This window comes from Lissotriton vulgaris, chromosome 5 (assembly GCF_964263255.1).
Source record: "Lissotriton vulgaris chromosome 5, aLisVul1.2, whole genome shotgun sequence".
Lineage (NCBI taxonomy): Eukaryota > Metazoa > Chordata > Amphibia > Caudata > Salamandridae > Lissotriton > Lissotriton vulgaris.
Window position 1 is genome coordinate 1,778,468,509 of NC_141693.1, and position 24,293 is coordinate 1,778,492,801.

A 24,293-nucleotide genomic window follows, 5' to 3' on the forward strand; every position below is an offset into this window, starting at 1 on the left:
AATACACCCCTACACCTGCGATGGGCCCCGAGGGTATTGGCTGAGGGATGTGGGGGTACCCCGATGTTGACCATTTGATCAATGCACACTTTGTGGGATCTCCCCGCCCGCCTTTGTCCGGGCGCCTCGCTGAACTGGGGAATTGCATTTTGTACATGCACGGATGGGAACGTTGAATGGTAATGTTGCCTTAAGTGATTACGGTAGATATGTTTCCTCACTGTGGGCCTTTCTCCCTATCTTGGCCGTGCAATTTGAGTATGTTCGAAAGACTGTACAAGTAATGATTGTGACTAGAGTGACACCTTATGAAACGACATTGTATATTGAATTGGTATACTTCTCTATATTTTTGTATTTCTTTTGGAAAATAATAAATACATTTCCCAAAAAAAAAAAAAAAGAACAGGAAGGTGAGGACGAGTCTGGGTCGGAAGTGGACGAGTCTGATGTCGAAGAAATCGACACTCATCAAACCGTGAGTGACGACGTCCCCTTACCAAAAAACCGACCCCGTTTGGTGTCGAACCGGCCTTCGAGCCCGGTCAGACTACCGAATAAAGTTTCCGACGTCCCGCCTTCGGGCCCGGCAACGAAACCGAAACACTCGGCCTCCCACCATGTCGGATCTGAGAAGCGGTCGACATCGACACCGAAGCTCCATACAAAGGAAGGCTCGCAGTCAAAACATTCCATGTCGAAACCGAAACATGCTTCGACGTCGAAGACTTACTCGACACCGAAAAAATCGGAATCGAGCAAATTCTCTGTGCCGAAAACACAGAACACTGACGGTCAGAAGCAAAGGCACCTTTCGGAACCAAAAACTTCGGTACCGACACAGGAGCATCAGACAGATCCAAAACAAAAGACTTTGTTTATCGATCCGCAAACTGGCAAAGTGGTGACAAAATTACCTAAAAAGAGGAAGAATGAACAGCTGGACGACAAAGCTCTTCCTCCTAAAAAGAGAACAATGGGGACAAATACAACTCCTCCCCTTTCTCCTCAACCTAGAGACACACCCTCTTCTCCTCTTCCTCACACTATGCTAGCTATTCCTCCACCTTCTACACCAAGACCATCTACACCTCAAACAGATGTAGAAAGTAATACAGGGGAGGGAGAACTTCATGGGGATGACGACACTGCCCCAGATGAAGCAGACCCATGGGAGAATCATAATGCAGGGTCAGATGATGATAACGACCCAGAACTATGCCCCTCAAAACCTTCACCACCTGATGATAATACAGGTTTTGCACAGTTAATTAATAGGGCATCAAAATACCATAAGGTAGACTTACACACGGAACCTCAAATAGAGGATTTCCTTTTAGAAACACTACCTGCTGCACAAAGAACATCAGGAACACTACCTATGCTGAAGGGTCTTCTCAATCACACATCAGAAATATTCAAAGATCCTGTGAGGGCTAGGGTATTAAACCCAAGAATTGATAAAAAATATAAGGCAGCCCCAAAGGACCCAATATTTATCAAGGGACAGGTACCTCTGGACTCGCTAGTAGTCAGAAACGCTCGTAAGAGAGCAAACTCATTATTTACAGGAGAAGCTCCTCCTCCTGACAAGGAGTCCAAGTTAATAGATGCCTCTGGCAAGAGAGTAGCATCCCAAGCGGCAAACAGCTGGCGCATAGCTAATACACAAGCGCTACTTGCACGCTATGATAGAGCTCATTATGATGAGTTAGAAAAACTCATTACACATCTCCCTAAGGAATATCAAAAAAGGGCAGACCAGCTCATACAAGAAGGGAAGATAATAACTAACACTTCCATTACGTGCGCCTTAGACGCAGCAGACACTGCAGCAAGGTCCATCAACACCAGTATCATGTTAAGAAGACATGCATGGCTCAGAGTCTCAGGGTTCAAACAAGAAGTACAAACATCCTTATTGAACCAGCCTTTTGATGAGAAAACACTTTTCGGCTCAGGTACATATGAGACGTTAGAGACGTTAGGAAAGATGAAAAAAGACACAGACACGGCTAAATCAATGGGAGCATTACAACAGCCAACTCAAAGGGGTTCCTTTCGTAGGTCCACCTATAGAGGCGGGTCAAAGAATACAGGCACAAGCCAGCAATCTACCTCTTTTACACCAACATCACCCAGAGGTATTTCAAGAGGCAGTTACAGAGGTTACAACAACAAGGGTAGAGGTCGCGGAAATCACAACAACCGCAACTCCCCAACCCCAAAACAGTGACTTCATACAGCTCCCCCCAGACCATATAACACCGGTCGGGGGACGTCTATCACAGTTCCTACCTGTCTGGGAAAACATCACATCAGACAGGTGGGTGAGACAAATTATCCAACATGGTTATTGCCTAGAACTCACAGCTACCCCACCAAACATCCCCCCCAAACAGCGTCCAATGAGTCAAGATCATCTAACATTGTTAAAACAAGAAGTACTATGACTGCTACAAAAGCATGCTATAGAGAAGGTTCCACAACATCAACAAGGAACAGGGGTATACTCTCTATACTGCCTAATTCCCAAAAAAGACGGGTCTCTAAGGCCAATATTAGACCTCTGACCTCTCAATGCATACATAAATTCGGAACATTTCCACATGGTCACGCTCCAACAAGTACTTCCTTTACTGAAGAAAGGGGACTTTCTTTCTACACTGGATCTAAAAGACGCTTACTTTCACATCCCAATTCACAAAGCCCACAGAAAATACCTCAGGTTTGTTGTAGAAGGACAACATTATCAGTTCAAAGTCCTTCCGTTTGGGGTCACAACAGCACCAAGGGTGTGCACAAAATGCCTAGCAGTGGTTGCAGCGCACCTAAGAAGACAGTAAATACATGTCTTCCCTTACTTGGACGATTGGCTAATAAAAGCCAAATCACAAGAAGAATGTCTTCTAAACACACAAAAGACCATTCAGTTGCTGCTCCAGCTAGGGTTTACGGTGAACTACACAAAATCCCACCTGCAACCAAACAAAGTTCAACAATATCTAGGGGCTACTCTAGACACAGAAAGAGCCAAAGTATACTCCAATCCAATCAGGATCCAAACAATGCTCACTTTGATCCAAAGATTTCAACCACAACACTCACTAACAGCTTGAGTGTTCATGCAGCTATTAGGGATGATGTCCTCCTGCATACTGCTAATACCATATGCCAGACTACAAATGCGTCCACTGCAAGAATGTCTAGCAACACAGTGGAATCAGGCTCAAGGTCAGATTACAGATCTGGTGTTGGTAGACGACCGCACACATCGCTCTCTGAAGTGGTGGAACACAACAAACATTTCCAAGGGGCGGTCGTTCCTAGAACTGATTCCACAGGTGATACTAACAGCGGATGCATCGCTCACCGGATGGGGAGCGCATATGGAGAAATATACAGAGCAGGGAAGATGGAGTGTACAGCAAAAAAGACTGCACATCAATTATCTAGAACTACTAGCAGTGTTTCTAGCATTAAAAGCTTTTCAAATGCAGATTCTCAACAAAGCAGTCCTGATCAGAACAGACAACATGACAGCAATGTATTATATTCAAAAACAGGGGGGGACACACTCACTCCAACTATCCAGACTAGTGCAGGACATTTTGAGATGGGCCATTCCTCAAAAGATCTATCTGTTAGCCGAACATCTACCAGGAGTTCAAAACCAGATAGCAGACATCTTAAGCAGAGAGTCAGAACAAATACACGAATGGGAACTGCACAACCAAATACTGCAGCCATTCTTCCAAAGATGGGGACAACCAGAGATAGATCTCTTTGCCACTCATCAGAACGCAAAATGCCAAACCTTCGCATCCAGGTACCCACACCACCTGTCGCAGGGCAATGCGTTTTGGATAAATTGGTCCAACAAATTTGCTTACGCTTTTCCCCCTCTCCCACTAATTCCATTAGTGGTTCGAAAACTGCAACAACATTCAATGACAATTATACTAGTAGCACCCACGTGGGCACAACAGCCGTGGTTCACCACGCTACTGCAACTCTCACAGGTGCCACATCAAAAGTTAAGAATATTACCCATGCACCTTACACAGAACCATGGAGAAATAATGCACCCAGATCCCAAACAATTGAACCTAGCGATCTGGCTCCTGAGGTCATAGAATTTGGATACTTAAATTTACCTCCAAACTATTTGGAAATCATTAAGCAAGCAAGACGTCCTACCACCAGAGCATGCTATGCAGCAAAGTGGAAAAGGTTTGCTGTATACTGTAACAGTAACAACATCAACCCTCTGGACGCATCCACTAAAGAGATTATTTGCTATTTACTACACTTACAGCAATGTGACCTTGCTTACACCTCTATTAGAGTACATCTTGCAGCTATAGCAGCGTACCTGCAACACAGGCAACATCTATCCCTGTTTAAAGTGCCAGCAATAAAAGCTTTCATGGAAGGCCTCAAGAGTCATTCCACCAAGACTACCGCCTTCCCCAGTCTGGAATCTCAACATAGTACTTACCAGACTAATGGGACCACCTTTCGAATGTATGCATAAGTGTGAAATACAATTCCTTACATGGAAGGTGGCTTTTCTTATAGCCATTACTTCACTCAGAAGAGTAAGTGAATTACAGGCATTCACAATACAAGAACCATTCCTACAGTTACACCAGAATAAAGTGGTTCTTAGAACAAACCCAAAATTCTTGCCTAAAGTAATTTCAGCATTCCACATCAATCAACCAGTGGAACTACCAGTCTTCTTTCCAAAACCACAGACGGTAACAGAAAGGGCCCTACATACATTAAAAGGGCAATATTGTACTACATAGAAAGAACACAAACTTTCAGAAAAACCAAACAACTATTTGTAGCGTTTTCTCCTACACATAAGGGCAATCCTATCTCTAAAGCGGGCATTCCCAGGTGGATTGTAAAATGTATACAAATATGTTACTTAAAAGTAAAAAGGACATTAACTGTTCCTCCTAGAGCTCACTCTACACGTAAACTAGGGGCATCTATGGCATTCTTAGGAAACATTCCTCTAGATGACATATGTAAAGCAGCAACCTGGGTTACAACGCATACCTTCACAAAACACTACTGTGTCGATGTGCAGGCAACACAACAGGCTAGAGTGGGCCAAGCTGTACTAAAAACTTTATTTCAAACTGTTGCAACAGATACTGGTGACCACCGCTAGGGAGGTAACTGCTATATAGTCTATTCATAAATGTACCATCTGCAGCCCCTATGCCTCGAACGGAATATGCTACTTACCAGTATGCATCTGTTCTTGGCATAGAGGGCTACAGAGTGGTACATGCCCTCCCAGCCTCCCCGGAAACCTGTGTCTGTTCCAACACTATCTTATTTAGATACACTTACATGGGCATTTCTCTCTGTATTCTATCATACAACTCCATCTAACCCTACTATGGCAAAACAATCTAAGGATGGAGCCGATGCCCATGCGCACTAGCACCCAAAGGAGGAGTCATCAGTCTCGTGACGACAAAAGACTTCTCCAAGAGAAAAACAAGTGCAATCATCCGAGCCCAACACCAGATGGCGATCTATTCATAAATGTACCACTCTGCAGCCCTCTATACCAAGAACAGATGCATACTGGTAAGTAGCATATTCCTTTCCATTTGAACCAAACACTTGACTTGCAGTTTTTTCTCCGCAAATCCTGACACTGTGGCAGAAAGGGCTTTTTCTACACTATATGTTAACAGAGCACTAATTATATTTCATTGAGAGAACTAAACATTTTAGGAAAACACACCATCTTTTTGTGGCTTTCTCAAATCCAAGAAAAGGTAAAGCCTTTTCTAAAGCAGAAATTTCTGGATGGACTTTCAAATGTATTCAATATTTTTATGTAAAATCCAAAATGATATTACCTACCATTTCACGAGCACACTCCACAATGAAGAAGGGTGCTTCAGTGGCTATCTTGAGAAATATCTCCTTAGCTGACATTTCCAAGGCAGCTCCTTGGTCAAATCCACACACATTTACAAAACCTTGTATAGATGTTCAGGCTAGGCAGCAGTCCCTCATGGGACAAACAGAACTACGGGTGCAATTTCAAACATCTGCACCATCTAATGCCTAGAACCATCCCAAGAGGAGTACTGCTTTACAGTCTATGCATAGCATGTTATTGCAGCCAACAAATTCTACAAATGGAGTATGTTACTTACCCTGTAAGCATCTATTCATAGCGTATAGTGCTGCAGATTCACATGCACTCGCCTGGCTCCCCGGCAGGTATGAGGTGGTGTCAGACTTACACATATTAAACACTATATATAGATATTATGTACACCTATTCAGCAGCAATTATTAGCTTTATTAGCTCCAGCCTCACTTGCCAACAAGGCATGCACATTCTTTTGACAAGAAGGCGTGACGACACGTCCGCAATTAAAAAGAAATCTTTGAGAAAGACAAGTTGTAGAGTCCGAGCTCAATAGATGTAAGGAGTTTGCATGGCATGTGATTCTGCAGCACTGCATGCTACGATAGATGCTTACAGGGTAAGTAATATACTCCTGCCACAGTATTAAGTGGTGGCATCCATATTTTCATTGTTGTAAAACTTGCTGTCCTCAAGTTGAGTGTGTGGTGTTAAAGAACTTAATGCAGAGTTGAAGTCACAATGTTTGCATTAACATCCTTGAACATTACACACCCTTGAACTCACTAAGCCTGGCAAAATTGCTGTAGATCAAGAGGTTGGATTGCCTTATCACTTCACCTGACACTAATAACCAGGAAAGACTGCAGTACATTTACATTTTATAGTGACTGACAATGCTTGTGCATGAGTGTATGCCCCTGGAAGCCTGTCTGGCTTTGCTTCTAACAAATGAATTCATCTTCCAACAGATTTTGTGGTGGATGCAACACGTAAAGGGAACAAAATCCGCTTTGCAAACCACTCTGTGAACCCAAACTGCTATGCAAAAGGTAAGTCAGAGACACAGAAGAAAGGCGTAAGTATCTTAAGAATTGTTCTGCAGAACAAAAGAAATTGAGTTACTGGATGAGGGGAGTGAAACCACCATCCTTGTCAGGGTGAAGTCACAAGCAAACCCCAAATTAGCATGTGCTTAACACAGAACAGTCAGGCTTATCTTGCAGGGAATGTGTAAAGTGTGTATGCAGCAACTCAAACAGTAATAACGTGAAACACAACATAAGAAAAATTTCTCCCCAAATTAGTAATATAAAGAGTACTATTTAATAATGTAAGATCAAAATGACAAAAATCCAATCAGTAAAACCTGAGAGATGCAATTTTAAAGATTTAAATGAAAATAGTGCACAAAAGCACAAATCGCCAACTGTGGGTATCTGGTCACACAAAGTCACAAGTTCAGGCTGACCGCAATAGAGTGTTGACCAGCTACATGGACTAAGTTAGGCCCCAAGTATCTTAAATCCTGGTTGTGGCGCATTGCGAGATCCTTCGTAGAGAATGAAGCAAGGTTGTTGGAGCCTGTTCTGTCCCTGATGCACTGATCTCAAGGCCATCCAGCTAGCCGTTTGAGTCACTATAGTGGTCCTCGGTACAAGATGCAGATCCAGACCTTCTCACTCAGATAGCAGGACAGTGGAGTGATAATCCTTCTTGCAGCAAAGCAGCACAGCAGGTTTTATTCTGAATCTTCCACAGGTCCAAATATGTACTGAAGAGTTTGGTCTGAGGGTCCAATATATATATATACATTTTGCCTACTTTGAAGTAGGATATGGTTCTGGAGGTTTGTTTTCACCAGGTAACAGGCATCCCCTGCCTTCCTGCCCAACCCTAGCTTTTCTGGGATCACAAAAGACTAGTGACAAACCCTTTGTGAGTTTGTTCTGGCAGGGCTTTGTCATGTGCAAGTGTAGTAGGTGAAGGCTCCTCCCCATTGTTAAGTCAGAGTGGCCCATTTGGCCAACACCTTTCTTTCCTTTGTCTCACTGTCTGGGAGCAATCCACAAAGGCCAACTGCCAAGTACACCTACTCATGTGCCCCAGGGAAATGCTGCAGTCTCCAAATAGCTAGGTTTAGAAAATGCCAACCTTCTAAAAGTGGCATTGTCAGAATTGTGACTAAAAATTTTAATTACAATTCTTTAGACCCCAACTAGACATGTCAACCTATTCCCAATTGAAAGGTATCACTTATTAAATGTAATAAGGAAACCCTGTGTTATCCTATGGAGGAGGGAGGCCTTGCAGTAGTGAGAAATTAATTTAGGAGCGTCACTATCAATACATGCAAGGTCGAAGTACAAGTTTAAAATTGCACTCACAGGCTGCAATGACAGGCCAGAGCTGTTTTACAGGGCTACTTAATTGTGCTGCTGGCGCACTAATAACATTTAACTGACAGGCCCTAGGTACGTGCAGTACCACTTATTAGGGACTTACAGTATATTAATTATGCAAATTGGGTGTCAGACAATTCTATCATGTTTAAAGGAGCAAGCTCTTTAGCACTGGTCCCCCTATTAAAGAAACCAGGGGCAGACCCCATTAACCCCGCCAACTACCGCCCTATTTCCCTTTTACCCTACCTGGCAAAGATCCTGGAGGCCCATGTCACTAGGTGCCTCTCTAAGTTAATTGAAAACACCAAGTTCCTGGAGCCTAATCAAGCTGGCTTCAGGCCTGCACATTTGACAGAGGCCGTCATCCTGGCAGTACTAGACACACTGAGGGGAAATGCCGACAAGGGGGCCCCCCAGGCTCTGGGGCTCCTGGATTTGTCAGCCGCGTTCGACACGGTGGACCACAATATACTACTACACCGTGTCGGACAAGCTGGCATTCAGGGCCCTGCTCACGAATGGATCAAGTCATTCCTGCCAGGTAGATCGCAAACGGTACGCTTGGGCTCCTATACTGCCACTAAGCTACCCACAGTATGTGGAGTACCGCAGGGTTCTTCTCTTTCACCACTGCTGTTTAACTTGTATATTCTGCCACTCATTCACTCACTAAAAAACTGGCGGATAACGGTCTTTAACTATGCGGATGATCTGCAGATCATCTTCCCTTGGACTCCCCAAACGCTGCAGCAGAATTCCAATCTGCGATGCTCCATATCCAGCAGTGGATGAATCACAATCAGCGTAAACTGAAACCAGAAAAAACGGAACTCGTTTTGCCAGGAAACAGCGTGGCACATTGGGGCCCACATTTTTTGGCCAAAAGAATTAGGTCCTCCACCCACGCCCTCACGTTCAGTGAAGAGCCTAGGGGTGGTCATCGACTCCGACCTCTCTCTCAAGGGACATGTGGGGGCAGTGATCTCCGCTAGTCTGTTCCAACTGCAAAAAATTAGGAATCTCCCACCTGTTATCGCACGCCGCCCTGGTGCAGGGGGTGATCTCCTTGGTGCGATCACGCCTTGACTTCTCCAATTCCCTTTACATAGGGCTACCTCAGACTCTGTTCCGCCGCCTTCAAATCATCCAGAATCCGGCAGTAAGGCTAATTCACAAAACCCCCAGATGGCAATCTGCTAGGCCTTCGCTACAAAAACTACACTGGTTGCCTATTGCACAAAGAGCCGCTTTCAAGACAGGCTGCCTAATCTTTAAAGCACTCCATTGTAACAGCCCTGAATTTCTGAATAATCTCATTGTAAAGCATTCCCCGGCCCGTAACCTCCGTTCAGCACACCTTCACTTACTTGCTACTCCTTCTATCAGACTGAAAAAGCTAGGTGGACGCAGGTTTTCATACCTGGCACCCAGGTTCTGGAACTCTCTTCCCCTTCCTATCAAGATCAGTAACAACCTACTAAGTTTCAGAAAGGCTTTAAAAACATGGCTATTCACACAATCCTGTTAACTCGTCCTACTGCTTCATCTTCCTACATACCTAGCGCCAGGAAACTTATGGTGACAGTGCGCTTTACAAATTCCTATTAACATAACATAACATAGCACTGGTTAGCACTGGTGCAGAGAGTCCTAAGACCAACGAAAACGAGATCAGCAAAAATAGGAGAGGTGAAGGCAAAGTGTTTGGGGGAGAACACCCAAAGGCTGACATGTCTAACAGTTTCACTTTGTGATAGGCTTCGATAGACAATTAGGTAAAGATCTTAAAGATCGTGCCTGTTGTCTGAATCGATTAAATTACTGATATTTTTATTTTATTTTTTAAATAAGGAATTACTGAGGCAAGAGGATAAACAGTACTAGGGGTGCTAGTTTAATGATTAGGAAGTACCTTTTAACATGTTAAAGTGAATTTGAAATGGTATGCAGACACTGTGTGCCTTAAATTGTACTAATCCTCTTCTCACTCATAAAAGGCACATAAATCCATTATGCCTTGGAATTGACTTTAATAAGTGTTAAAGGCTTTCCTAAAATCAAGCGAATTCCGCTCTGAGCACATGATTAATGGAAGGGTGTTCCATTTTGAGGCGGCCATCACTAAGAAGACCTGCCCCCAAGAGAATGACTGAAGTCAGGAAACTAAAAAGAATTCCTAATGCCTGGATTTTAAAGCTAAACTGGGATTGTAGCATTCAAAAATGGAATTGACTTTGTGCACCAAGCAAACTATTTAAACAACATTCATGCCTAGACAGGAAGCGTTGCAAAGACACCAGGATAGATGAGATATGGCCACTGCTAACCTGGTGATATTATTTTGGACTTGTTTCAGCTTATGCATGGTGCATTGGGGTAGGTACAGGTAAAGAGGATAAAAGTAATCCAGCCTGGCAGAATTAAAAGTCTTCAAACTGTGGAACTTGTGAGGAACAGGAAGAAGAAAGATGTGTTTAAGGGTGTAAAACTAAACTGAAAAAACAGAAGCTAACCACAGCAGATTTGGCTGAGCATAGAGGGAGCAAAGTCAGGTTTCACACCACTATTTTTACCAGACATTGCAAATTCGGTTCGGGCCAAGTGATGAGGCCAGACTGACAATTCCCAAAAAGTGTGGGGAGGAAAGGGGGAGTCTAATAGGCCGTAAGATCTGTCTTTTCACCACTCAGATTAAGCTGGTTATAACACATCCAAGCTTCAACTTTAGTCAGAGAGTCATGCAAATTAGAAGTGCATTTGGTTGCGTTGCCTGAGATTTCTAATGATGTGCATGTCATCGGCATACTTCGAAAAACTAAACTAAAAGGATTGGATGGATTTCATCCAGTGGATTCATATACACACTATCTAGAAATAGAAGCAAAATGGAGCCCTCCGGGACTATCTGAATAAATGTAAGAAGACGTAGCAGCCTTTTGCGATCTTTAGCCTAACCATGTCAAGCCAGATCCTTGAAGATTAGCTTGTTAAGCGTAAGCAGCAGAATCGTGTGGTCTTAAGTATCAAATGCGGTTGACAAATCAAGGAAAATGACTGCGTCTGGGACACCAGCATCAGTGCAATTGATCCACGACCACCACAAGAATTATCTCACTGCTTTGAGCAAATTAAGATTATTCTATTTTGCATACTCTGTTAATTGAGAAAATACTGTATTTTCTTATAACGCGAAGTTGCGAAACAGGTCGATAAATAAAACAAATTCTCAAGATTAAATTAAGGCTTCTTAAATAAGGGGGTTACACAAGCAAGTTTGAACCCGCTTGAGAAGATAATGAAGCATTCAAAACGGTGGCCAGCAATGACTGTTCCAGAAGAGGGGGTTTGATGCAGCTTAGATAGAAGTATATCGGGAAACAACACTTACAACGCAACTTTTACAACGCACTACCTTTACAACGAAACTTTTACAACGCAACATCCATTACAACGCTTGCCATTAAAATGCAACTATTACAACGCATGTCACTACAAAGCATACCACTACAACGCATGTCATTACAACGCAGTCATTACAACGCATACCATTACAACGCATACCTACACTATCCAACACTTACACTACTGTTGCACCCCCTGGAGTTAGAATAGTAATTTTTACCCCTACACTATCCAACACTTACCCTACTGTTGCACCCCCATGGAATTAGAATAGTAATTTTTACCCCTACACTATCCAATACTTACCATACATGCAATGTAATGGTATGCGTTGTAATGGTATGCGTTGTAAATGTAGTATGCGTTGTAGTGGAATGCATTGTAAAGGTAGTTTCATAGAATTCGTTGTAATGGCATGCGTTGTAATGGATGTTGCGGTGTAAAAATTGGGTTGTAAAGGTATGCGTTGTAAAAGTATGCGTTGTAACGACATACATCCAGTATATCTGTTGAGGCTCTTGAAGGTCTGCTATTTTGAACCCGAAGGGAGTAGTCCTCATCGCGAAGAGGGAAAGAAGAAGTTGAGCGCCTGGTGGGCGCGGGGAAGAAGTGTCAGACAAAGGAGGGAAGCCAAAGCAGCTCTGCACATTTTCACAATCTGCAATTTTGTTCTGACAATAAAATCGCCAATTTGATAACATTTGTTAACAGAAATAGACACATCACAAGTCTTATGTGGATCTTTGAGCTGCCTTTATCTTGAAAAAGAGAGCACCTGCCATATAAGGAGCTTTACGAATGTTGTTTAAAAAGAAGGCGGCCTTTATAGTCTTTATATATCGTTTTATAGCAGTGATTAAGCTTTTCCCATTTGAATTATAAAAGGCCAATCTAACTTACAATACCTTTTGGTGTTAAAGACTAACCAGAGACTATTCCACCTCTAGAAAGCTCAAGTGAGACTTAATCACAAGAAGGGCAAGAATGTTGGACTACCTTCATCTTCAGAGGACCAATCTGTAAGCTGAGTTGTATAGTTGTCAAGAAATGGTCGAGGATCAGGCTCGGAGAGGGAATTTGTTGATGTTAATTTTAAATCAGTAGCTAGCAAATCAGTAGAGAGGTCATTCCACTTGCAGTAATTCTTAAGCACAGACAGCCTAACCTCTTTCCTACAGGACAGAGGGAATGGGAAAGAAAGAGGAACGCAATAATGATTGGACAAATGAACAGCAAAGGGTTAATAGGTTTGGCATAAAGGCATGTAGCAAACTGTTTAAAATACATGCCCCTTAGAATGAGCAGGGAGCATCGCGTGAGATCAAAAAGGAAAAAATTGCAGTTTGTGCTTTTGAGGCATTCTCAAAATGTAAATAGAAATCACCCAAACTTAAGATGTAGGCCACATTTAAGTTAGAGCGAGTTCATGTTCACATTGCAATAGTTCATAAACCAGCTACATGTCTAGGTTCTCACAATAGAAATACCACATCCATTCATACAGTGCTTATGCTGACTTGTAAAGGCTTCCCAGCGCTAAGTGAGTCCTATCCTGCACATTGATCAAATACTAGAGTAGAGCGGTAAAGCCAGGACTTGAGCATTTTCCTCAAGCAAATCTCGTTTGTTTCATTTCTTAAGTCAGTTAGCTTCCTGAGTTTTGGGGTCTAGTAGGATAAAGATCTCCCACCCCATCTCATTCTTTGTATTCGAGGGACCTTTAATAGTTGTGCTTAGGAGGATTTAGATTCCTTGAAGTGGGCAAGGGGCCAAGAGGTCCATGATCAACGTGGGACCTTTCTGGTTTATAACTCAATGGGCCTTAATGCCGATTCTGGCTTCACTGGAAGCCAGCGCACTTTTTGCTGATGCATATTTAGGCCGTTTCAGAATCATTCTATCTGCCGAGTTTTAGATAAGCTGCAGTCTCTTGATGATGTATTTGGGGGAACAAATAATCTAAACAGGAAAAAGATCAAAACTTGCACTACTATTCTTCTAGAATGGGTAGGTAGGAGATCAGGATTTTCTTGTAAAGATTTGATTATCTTAAAACACGCTGCTGTAAGTTTATTTTTTATTTTTACCTGTGCTTCCTTGGTTAAGGAACTGTTTCTAAGCTCATTATGGGGGAAACGAAGGGTGGAAAATGCCCTTAACTCTCTGGCCATTCTATATGCATTTGGGGGTTGCTTTTCGGCTTATATTCCAAAATCATCCCCTCCATTTTACCTCTGTTTAGCTTAAGCAAATGATTCACCATCCATCAAGCGACTTTCTCAAAGCAAGTGTGCTAGTTCTTTCTTATCTAGATCTGTCTCTTGGTAAAGTGAGAGGACAAGTTCAATTTTCAATTCATGAAGCTTTATTCGGTACATATAAAATGACCATAAAAGCACAAGGATAAAACACATTAAATAACAGATATAACAGAGGACAAGTTGAGTCTCATCCACATAAGACATAATTGACACTCCAAATTCCTTGACAATGTCTGCTAGGGGGCTAAGGTAAATGTTGAAAAGTATGGGGCTCAAAGTAGAGCCCTGCGTGACCCCACACTTTAAAGCCAAGGCCTCAGAGTAACAAGAATGCTCTCAAATGTGAAAGGTCCTGCCTCTCAAAAAAATGAATCTGGTCTATTTTTTAGAATAAGCAAGCCCCAGTGCACTGTCAGTCAAATATTTGCATCTAGCAGCTAAAAAGGGGGCAAACAGTGGAGGGGGGGGGGGCAAATGTAACAAAAACCCAGTTTCCTACAGTACTTAGGATACCACTGTGACTCATGGAAGTGCCCATCTCCCATTATTCTGATTCTGGGGTAACTGCAGTCCAGCTGCCTTAACCCGATTGTAATGCTCTGGCCAATGTTTGGCTTTCCTACCACACCATCATAGAAGAGTGTGACAGGTAAAAGCATTAAATATCCTGTTATTGTTACTTGTGTCTCAATCAAAAAGCATTCATATGGTGCATTCACGGAAGACTGTTTTTCTATCATACCAAGCATATAGAATTGTAGTATGAAGATGTGCACTTGGAGAGATCATTTCACACAACTCAGGTTTGCAAGCTTTCCATGTCAAGGCACTCCTGGGCCCAGATTCTAAGAGTGTTATGTAAGATTAAAGTCCATCTACAAATGGCATGTTTTACAAATGTGTGGAAAACCAGGGAGCTTGACTGTGTGCTGTGCTGCTATCATTACAGTGGTAATGGTGAATGGAGATCACCGAATAGGAATCTTTGCCAAAAGAGCAATCCAGGCCGGCGAGGAGCTCTTCTTTGACTACAGGTGAGCAAGAAGCATGCTTGTTTCTTGGGGGGAGTCATACTGTTACATACAACATGCTGCCATTCATCTTTTATTCCTCACCTCTCCCCTAATTGTAACAGATATCTGAAAAAAGTTTGGATAAAGAACTATAAAATATATAAAAATAGATTTAACAAGAAGGCTGCTAATTTTTTGTATTATGTGTATTACTTCAGCACGGGTTAATCATTTTAATTTGTTCATCAGATCAAATTTATTGTGTATTTGGAGAATTGTGCCATGCAGTCTGGTCTGTAGATATGTTTATATGTAGAGCCATGGTGAGATGTATAGCTTGCACAATGAGTAGTGTAACCGTGAATAAACTTTCAAACGTTGTCCTCCTAATTGGATGACGATGCAAACTTTGCACATATTAGAGTTTTCAGAGAATTCTAACCCTGTCAAACATCAGTTGTGGAAGTTCACATGCTTGAAGTAGGTTTTGTGCTCAGTTTTCCTCTGAAAAAACTTTTCAGGCAGCATTGTTTAAAGAAATAAAATAGCTTGCTATGTTTCTGAAGTTAAACGAGATTGCAAAGAATCTCAAAGTTTGGAATGAAAAAATTCCACAGCCTTGCATGTCAACGAGCTAGTACTCTTCATTAGGATACACATAGCATAACATTTTTCTTGTTTTTTGCAGTTTGCATCCGATTACTTCCGGTAACTACAATGAACATTTGTAGTGGAAGGTCTAATGCAAATATTTAATTTGTGAGTTGGTACTTTTCAAGCCAAATGTCTGCACCTAGTTAATCAATAATAACTAAGGCGGGTAGAGGGCAAAGCTACCAACTTAATAAACACAGTTCTGTTAGGTAAGAACACAGTTCGGAAAGAATCTTTGCTTCATCACTGGTAGCGATGGCACATGCAGCATGGACTTTCCAAATGCTTGATGCTTGGGTGTTAAGTTTCTGTTCAAGAAGATGGAAGGGGTCCAAGTCAGAAAATGCTATATGCTCAATGCCCACTAACTGATTTGGGTTTTGCATGAACTCCTGCGTGAACATCCAGCTCTGTAACGTGACAGTAGCAAATGGCAGCTTATTTTTTTAACTAGGTTAGGCTGACCAGCAGGTAGGGAACCCACAGTCCTTCAATATCTGAAAGAAACACGTTAGTGTTAGATTCCCTACCTTAGAATATCCCCAGGCGTCAGTCTGGATCCGGAAACTTTTGCGTAGCAGTACCCCTGCGCGTCGGTAGGCGTCGTCTGCAGGCGTCCCCTGCGGCTCCGCGTCCGTCGTCGGCGTCGTGCGCCGTGATGACGTCGCGGGAGTATATAGACGCCGCCTCCGCGCGCTGACGTCAGTTCTTCTTTTTTCCGCGCCAGTGGACGCAGATCTGAAGAGCAGTACTCCGGTCTTTTGACCAAGTTTTTCGATAGTTATTTCTCTCTTTGTGCCCCAACAAGGCTAGGCGGGAGCGGTCCCGCAAGCTACTGGAGCTCCGGGTGTCGGCCCCACGTCGGGACCGGGAGCGGTCCCGGTCCGGCCGGAGGTCGAGAGAGCGTTCGAGGGAGCGGTCGCGGAGCCGCGCCGAGCGTTCCGGAAGTCGACACCACTCGTCAGGCTCGTCAGGTAGGAAGCACAAGAAGTCGGGGCGTCGTCATCGTACCCCCCACTCCCCCCGACGCTCGCGCGATGCGGCCGGGGGCTCGGGTGACCCCAACCCCGCGGCTCCGCGAGAGTCGCCGGCGCGGCCTGCCTCATACCCTCCGGTCCCTGGGCACGGCGCGACGCCTGAGGAGATCGAGGCGTTCCTCATGGCCATGAGGGCGCTCGTTTCTCCGACGGGGCCTACGGTGCCTTCGGGCCCAGTGCTACCGTCTGGGGGCCCTGGCGGTTCGGGTGTCCCTGCCTCGGCGCCGCCGACGGCTCCGGCCCCGCCGACGGCTCCGACCCCGGCGCCGCAAGGGCCTTCGGGTTCGACGCCGGCTGGCCTTCCGGCCTCTCCGGCGCCGTTACCATCGGGGTTACCCCCGGCGCCGTCCCCGCGCGGCGCCGGTTCTCCGGTGCCGGCTCCGGCCGGCAGCGGGGTTCCGACGCCGGCTCCGGGTGGCGCCGTCCCCTTACCTTCACCGACGCCGGACGCGGAGCCGGACGGGCGTCGCTCGACGCCGGTTCCGGCGCCGATGGGGCCCTTGAACCCCGAGGAGCCGGTCTACATCGTTGACTCCGAATACGGAGAAGATGAAGAGTTCGGTGAAGGTTGGGAGGGGTCCGAGGACCCTCTGTCACGCGAGTGCCAGTATGACCCGGACTGGACAGGTGACTTGGGGGATGCCAGTGGTCTGGACGACTCTCCCAACCCTGGTTTGATCTCTCCTCCTTCCGTGGCATCGGTGGAGGGAGCTGCATATTCTGTGGTGCTGATGAGGGCTGCCAAGGCCTTACACCTTGAGCTCCCCGTCGCGGCTGTGAGGCCTAACATCCTCACCGAGGTCTTCAAACCGCAGTCATGCCCACAGGAGCCACTGCTGCCGTTTAATGAAGCCTTGTCAGACGTTCTGTTGGGCACTTGGTCCAGGCCCGCTTCAGGTCCGCCTGTTGATCGGAACGTGGCCAGGCGCCACCGTCCTTGTCCGGACGACCCCAAGTTCCTGTCTACCCACCCCACTCCTGAGAGTCTGGTGATCCAGGCCTCGACCTCCCAGTCCGCATTCCCGTCGGCCCCGCCCGACCAGGAATCCAAGAGGTATGACCAATTTGGCAAGAAGGTCTTCTCGTCCATTAGTTTGGGCCTGCGGTCTTGCAACACCGCTTGCCTCTTGGGCCGCTACACCCACTCTGTGTGGGATACGGTCGCGGAACTGCTGCCAGAATGCCCCATGGAGGTGCGGGCAAAACTCGGTCAAGTGGCTGAGGGCCGAGATGCAGCGAAATATTCGATACGGTGTGGTCTTGATACGACCGACTCGCTGGGCAGAGCTATGTCAACGACGGTGGCGATTCGTCGCCACGCCTGGCTGAGATCCGCCAATTTTTCGGCAGATGTCCAGAATACCTTGATGGACATGCCGTTCGATGGCTGTCACCTCTTCGGTGACAAGGCGGACCACGCGCTGGAACGCTTCAAGGACTCCAGGGTCACGGCCAAGTCCTTGGGTCTCTCGACCCAGCATCAGCAAACGGGTTCGTTTCGTCCCTTTCGTGGCCAAGGAAGGGGCGCCCCCACACGTGCTGCCAGCCACGCGCCGCAACAATCCTTTCAACGCGGTGGCGGCCGTGGAAACCGCTGTGGTGGCGGTCTGGGACAACGGCGGGGTCAGACCACACCTTCCCCCGCAGCATCTACCCCAAAATCCTCCTAGTCCGTGCTTTCGGCCCCATGTGACGCCAGTGGGTGGCAGGGTTCGCCATCACCACGCTCACTGGCGCACGATCACTTCGGACAGGTGGGTGCTGCAAATCGTCCGAAGGGGCTACTCCCTCCCCTTCGAGACCTCTCCTCCAGCCATGCCACCGCAGAACCACCGTGTGTCGGGGGACCACTTGACACTTCTGCAGGAGGAAGTTACGGCCCTCTTGGCCAAGGGGGCCATCGAGCGCGTTCCTGGGCCAGAAGTAGGGCGTGGTTGTTATTCCCACTACTTTCTGGTGCCCAAGAAGGGCAAGGGGGGCCTACGTCCTATCTTGGATCTAAGGAACGTCAACGGCTTCCTCCGGAAGGAGAAGTTCAAGATGTTGACGTTAGCTCAGGTCTTGGCTGCTCTAGACCCACAAGACTGGATGGTAGCGTTGGACTTGCAGGACGCCTATTTTCACATCCCCGTCCTGCCGGCCCACCGGCGTTACCTGCGGTTCACGGTAGGCCAGGAGCATTTTCAGTTTATCGTGCTTCCCTTCGGCCTTACCAGCGCCCCACGGGTGTTCACAAAGGTGATGGCGGTGGTCGCAGCCCATCTGCGCAGGTTGGGGGTTTCAGTCTTCCCCTACCTAGACGACTGGTTGTTGAAGGCGGGCTCGCCCCAGACAGTCGTCCACCACCTTCAGATGACGGCAGACCTCTTGCACGACCTGGGGTTCTCCATCAATGTGCCGAAATCACACCTGTGTCCCTCTCAAAAGCTCCTTTTCATCGGGCGGTTCTGGACTCGGCGCAGTTCCGGGTTTATCCTCCGGAACGGCGGGTTCGGGATATTCAGGCTTTGATTCCCATCTTTCAGCCGCTATCCCGGGTTTCGGTCAGGTTGACGCTGCGGCTGCTGGGACTGATGGCTTCCTGCATCCTTCTGGTGCATCACGCCCGGTGGCGGATGCGGGCTCTGCAGTGGGACCTGAAGTTTCAGTGGGCCCAGCATCAGGGCAACTTGTCCGACCACGTCTTGATCTCGGAGGGCACTGCGAGACAACTGCAGTGGTGGCTTACGGACCGCAATTGGGTCAAGGGCAAGTCCCTCTCCCTTCCCCAACCGGAGCACGTTGTCGTGACGGACGCGTCCCTCCAGGGCTGGGGTGGCCACTTGGGAGAGGCAGAGATCAGAGGCATCTGGTCTCCGGCGGAGTCCCGGCTCCATATCAACCTGTTGGAGCTGCGGGCGATTCGTCTGGCACTGAAGGCATTCCTCCCCTTTGTCAACGGGAGTGTAGTGCAGGTGTTCACCGACAACACCACCGCCATGTGGTACTGCAACAAACAGGGCGGTGTGGGGTCGTGGACCCTTTGCCAGGAGGCTCTGCGCCTCTGGCAATGGCTGGAACGTCAGGGCGTGACTCTGACGGTTCAACACCTGGCAGGTTCTCTGAACGCCAGGGCGGACGAACTCAGCCGTCGGTGCTCGATGGATCACGAATGGCGTCTGCACTCGGACGTGGCGCAAGGCATCTTTCTGCAATGGGGAGAGCCTTGGTTAGATCTATTCGCCACCGAAGAGAACGCGCAATGTCATCAGTTCTGCGCGTTGGAGTTTCCAAGACGGCACTCGCACGGCGACGCCTTTCGGCGCGAGTGGAGTTGCGGTCTGTTATACGCCTTTCCGCCTATACCACTTCTGCCCAGAGTGCTGAAGAAGATCAGGCGCTACCGGGCCCAAGTTATCCTTGTGGCTCCGGACTGGGCTCGAAGATACTGGTATCCCGAGCTACTCAGCATGTCAGTCGGTCCCCCGATCCGCCTGCCCCTTCAGGAGGACCTTCTGTCGCAGCAGCAGGGGAAGGTCCTCCATCCGAACCTGTCCAGTCTCCACCTCTATGCTTGGAGATTGAGCGGCGGCAGTTGAGGCCATTTGACTTGCCTCCTGAAGTCTGTGATGTTATTCTGGCAGCCAGGCGTCCCTCCACTAAGTCGGTATACGCCTGTCGGTGGAACAGATTTGTGGCATGGTGCACAGCAAAGGCTGTGGATCCTCTTTCTGCCCCTCTTTCGGAGGTTCTTCTGTTTCTTCTTTCTCTTGCCCAGCAGGGCTCTGCTCTGGGCACTATCAAGGGCTACCTTTCTGCCCTTTCAGCCTTTTTGAGGCTTCCTGATCAGCCTTCTTTGTTCAAATCCCCGATTGTAACTCGATTCTTGAAAGGCATCACTCACATGTTTCCACCTGTTCCGTTTGTGATGCCTCAGTGGGATTTGAACCTGGTTCTAACTTTTCTGATGTGTGCTCCCTTTGAGCCCCTTCATTCTTGCCCTCTCCGTCTCCTGACTTTAAAGACGGCTTTCCTGGTTGCCATCACCTCTGCCAGGAGAGTGAGTGAGCTCCAGGCTCTTTCTGTCCAACCTCCTTTCCTGTCCATTCATCCTGACAAGGTGGTTCTGAGGACTAGACCTTCTTTCCTGCCCAAGGTTGTTTCGGCCTTTCACATCGGGCAGTCCATCACCCTCCCTTCCTTCTTCCCGCCTCCGCATCCTTCAAAGGATGAAGAGCGGCTCCATCGTCTGGACCCAAAACGTGCGCTTTCATTTTACATGGATCGCACACGCCAGTTCCGGGTGGATGACCAACTGTTTGTTGGATACGTGGGTGCGAGGAAGGGACGGGCGGTCTGTAAACGGACCATCTCTCGATGGGTCGTTCTCTGCATCAAAGCGTGCTACTCTTTGGCTCGGAAGGAGCCTCCTGTTGGGCTGAGGGCCCATTCCACTCGGGCCACGGCGGCTACCACTGCCCTGGGCCGGGGAGTCCCCTTGCAGGACATTTGCCAAGCGGCTACGTGGGCCTCGCTGCACACCTTTGCGAGGCACTACTGCCTGGACAGTCAAGTCCGGAGGGATGGCTTCTTTGGCCGTTCTGTCCTCCAGGACTTTCTGGTGTAGTATTGTATTGGTTCGCAGACCCACCACCGGGGTTGGTATTGCTGGGGTATGTATTCTAAGGTAAGGAATCTAACACTAACGTGTTTCTTTCAGATGAACAAGTTACTTACCTTCGGTAACGATATATCTGTAAGAAACATTAGTTAGTGTTAGATTCCTTACCGAACCCACCCATCCTCCCCGTTCTGCGAACTGATACCTAGGGTTAAAGACGTCCCTTTCAGGGCCCTAGTTTTTACATGGCACCAGTGTTGGTTCTCTCATGGCTCTGCGTCTCCTGGCGCGGAAAAGCTGTGTACAAAGAACTGACGTCAGCGCGCGGAGGCGGCGTCTATATACTCCAGCGACGTCATCACGGCGCACGACGCCGACGACGGACGCGGAGCCGCAGGGGACGCCTGCAGACGACGCCTACCGACGCGCAGGGGTACTGCTACGCAAAAGTTTCCGGATCCAGACTGACGCCTGGGGATATTCTAAGGTAAGGAATCTAACACTAACTAATGTTTCTTACAGATATATCGTTACCGAAGGTAAGTAACTTGTTCGTTACCTCAATAAACCAAGTTGTATAATTTACCTTCTACGAGCAATACAAGATTGTGAACGTCTTGCATGTATTCTCCACTCTTTGCACCTGTTCTACTCCAGCATCCTTATATACCTTAGTAAATGTATTTATTATGATTTTGAACACGTTTTTTCACTGACTGCACACAATGAAACAGTAAATTGAGTTTTAATAGGCATGGAAGTGTATTCGCAAGCTCTATATCTATTTGTCAAAAATTGTTCTGGTCTATTGGCAAAAAAACAGACTCTGAAACATTTGTTTATACACCCACTTCTTTAGTCCGCTATCGATAAATGGTTGTATGCACTCTGTCCGTTAAATATAGAAATACTATACCAATGGTTCATGGGGGATCTGTCTTCCTTTTCTCCTTTTTAGGTATAGCCAAGCTGATGCCTTAAAATACGTTGGAATAGAAAGAGAGCCAGAGAACATGTAACTTCTGCTTGCAGTAAATGGCCTTCGTCCACGTACCTCCCCACAGATCATCGTAGCAGTGGCTGTGTTTGATTGTCAGGCTTTGTTGCCGTAAATGTATTCTTCGCTGCTCCTACATATGCCTGTGTGCGTGCTGGGTGTGTGCATGCTAGCATTATTGGTCCTGTGTTAATGCTCTTCAGTATGTGCTGCAGTGAGGCTCCAAACATCTAGTGGTACTGGATACTGCGGAGTGGAGAGTATCACAGTTTGTCTTGTGGCAGCTAAGTCAACTAAGAAATAATTTCTGTAAAAGTTAATGTATATCTAATATATATGTATATTCGCTTATGTGCAAAAGAGAAGTTTAGGGAGAGAAGAATGATGCTCTTTGGGTTGTTTGCGTGCAATTACAGGTATCCTTCAAGACCGTCCAGTCTAGAAGTTCATGCTTCTTTGGGCACTGAAGTCACAACTGCCCGGTTGTGTGCTCAACCCAGTCTGGTAAACATTTTGTACTCTTAAGGTACAAGTATCCCCTAAAGGGTGTTAAGAGACTAAAGGATAAGCAGAACTTTTGATTGAACAAGATAACCTAGCATCCCAGGAAGTGAAAAAAGAATGTCAGGACTATGAAGTGAGATCCATATTTTTTTTTGTGTCATAATTTTTTATTGGAGTTCAAAGATAGGCAAGTTCATAGGTTACAAAACAATATAATAAATATAAATCAGTATGTGACAAAATATATACACCATATTTTTATGGTCAATATGAACTGTGACTTAGAATGAAGGGGGAAGTAAACCCAATGATGAACTAAACATATGTGGCATAGAGCCTTTAGTGATACTACATGATTCCTATTCAAGAACACCATACCTACTTAAATCCAGAGGATATTCAATTCCCAAAAATACTGTTGTTTCTGTGAAAAGAGTTTTCACCTTTTTCTCTGCAGCTTTGTTTGTTGAAAGTTCCTTCTGTATTCACAGGGTTCTTCTTGTATCTATCTTTGAGCTCACAAAACTTTATTTAAAGTGTTGAATCGGAAAAGGATGGATTTCCCCCACTCTTTCATCTGACCAGTCTTTACTTGGTGTCAAACAAAGCAACTTTTTACGGTGTTGCTAACATATAATTCAGACAATGCTGTGTGCTCCTGATCTGGGATGCTCAAGCAAATGTTTTCAATTTCTTGCTGAACATGTATACCTGCTACTTCATGCTTTTATGCACTTTATAAAACAGTGGAGTGTGGGTGCTTCATTAACTGCCATGGAAAGTAGACTGTGCATTGAATAAAGTTTTATTATTTTTGGAGGACATGAAGGGATGTTTCCCGCTGTGAAAGAGCCCTTAAGACCTAAAGTTGTTTGAGGTCTGACATATGATGCACACATTGTTGCCCAGTAACGTGTAAACTCTTGAAAACCTACAATCAGAGGAAGTTGCATTAAGTGTGATCATTAAATTATGCCTTTTTGTTATTCACAAGCTGAAAACTGGGAAAAGATGGTGAGAGCAGTCCAAATCAGTGCTTATGTCTCGTAATCTGAGGCATACTACATTTAATATATATTTAGTTGGGTTTTTTTTTTTTAACGAAGTGGAATATAAAATAATGCCTAGTGTCGAACAATTTGAATGTCTCTCTAATGTCCAAAGGTTGCATTTTTTGTTTCGGTCTAAGGACACTGCTTTTGGGTTCTTGGTATTGCGTTACTTTGAAGACTGAAATCCCATTCTGAGAAGTGTAGAAAATGGTAGCAGGAGTGGATTCCGCAAAGATGGAACCGATAGTCAAGGATCAGCAGAAATACTTTGTCTCAGAATAGAAGATGTTTCTAATTCAGCAGTTCATCTGGAGATCTTTTAGTGTCCTCACAATTAATGACACCCTTAGCAAAGGCCATTAGCACTTAAACAGCTAAACATATCTTATGCCTATTATTCCAGTATGATCCAAATATTCTACATGTCTGAAATTGTTCATACAGTTCAATTAGA

General features: G+C 46.0%; 1 protein-coding gene across 1 annotated transcript in view; it reads left to right on the forward strand.

Annotated features, from left to right (window-relative positions):
* The window catches only part of EZH1 (enhancer of zeste 1 polycomb repressive complex 2 subunit), a 298,197-nt gene extending 275,166 nt beyond the window's left edge, over nucleotides 1–23,031 (forward strand). Inside the window, exons 20-22 of the mRNA XM_086924094.1 lie at nucleotides 6,886–6,966; nucleotides 14,932–15,016; nucleotides 22,245–23,031. Of these exons, the coding sequence (XP_086780220.1) occupies nucleotides 6,886–6,966; nucleotides 14,932–15,016; nucleotides 22,245–22,305 (227 nt within the window). The 3' untranslated portion in view covers nucleotides 22,306–23,031. The remainder of the gene's footprint in view (nucleotides 1–6,885; nucleotides 6,967–14,931; nucleotides 15,017–22,244) is intronic.
* The last annotated feature ends 1,262 nt before the right edge of the window (nucleotides 23,032–24,293 follow it).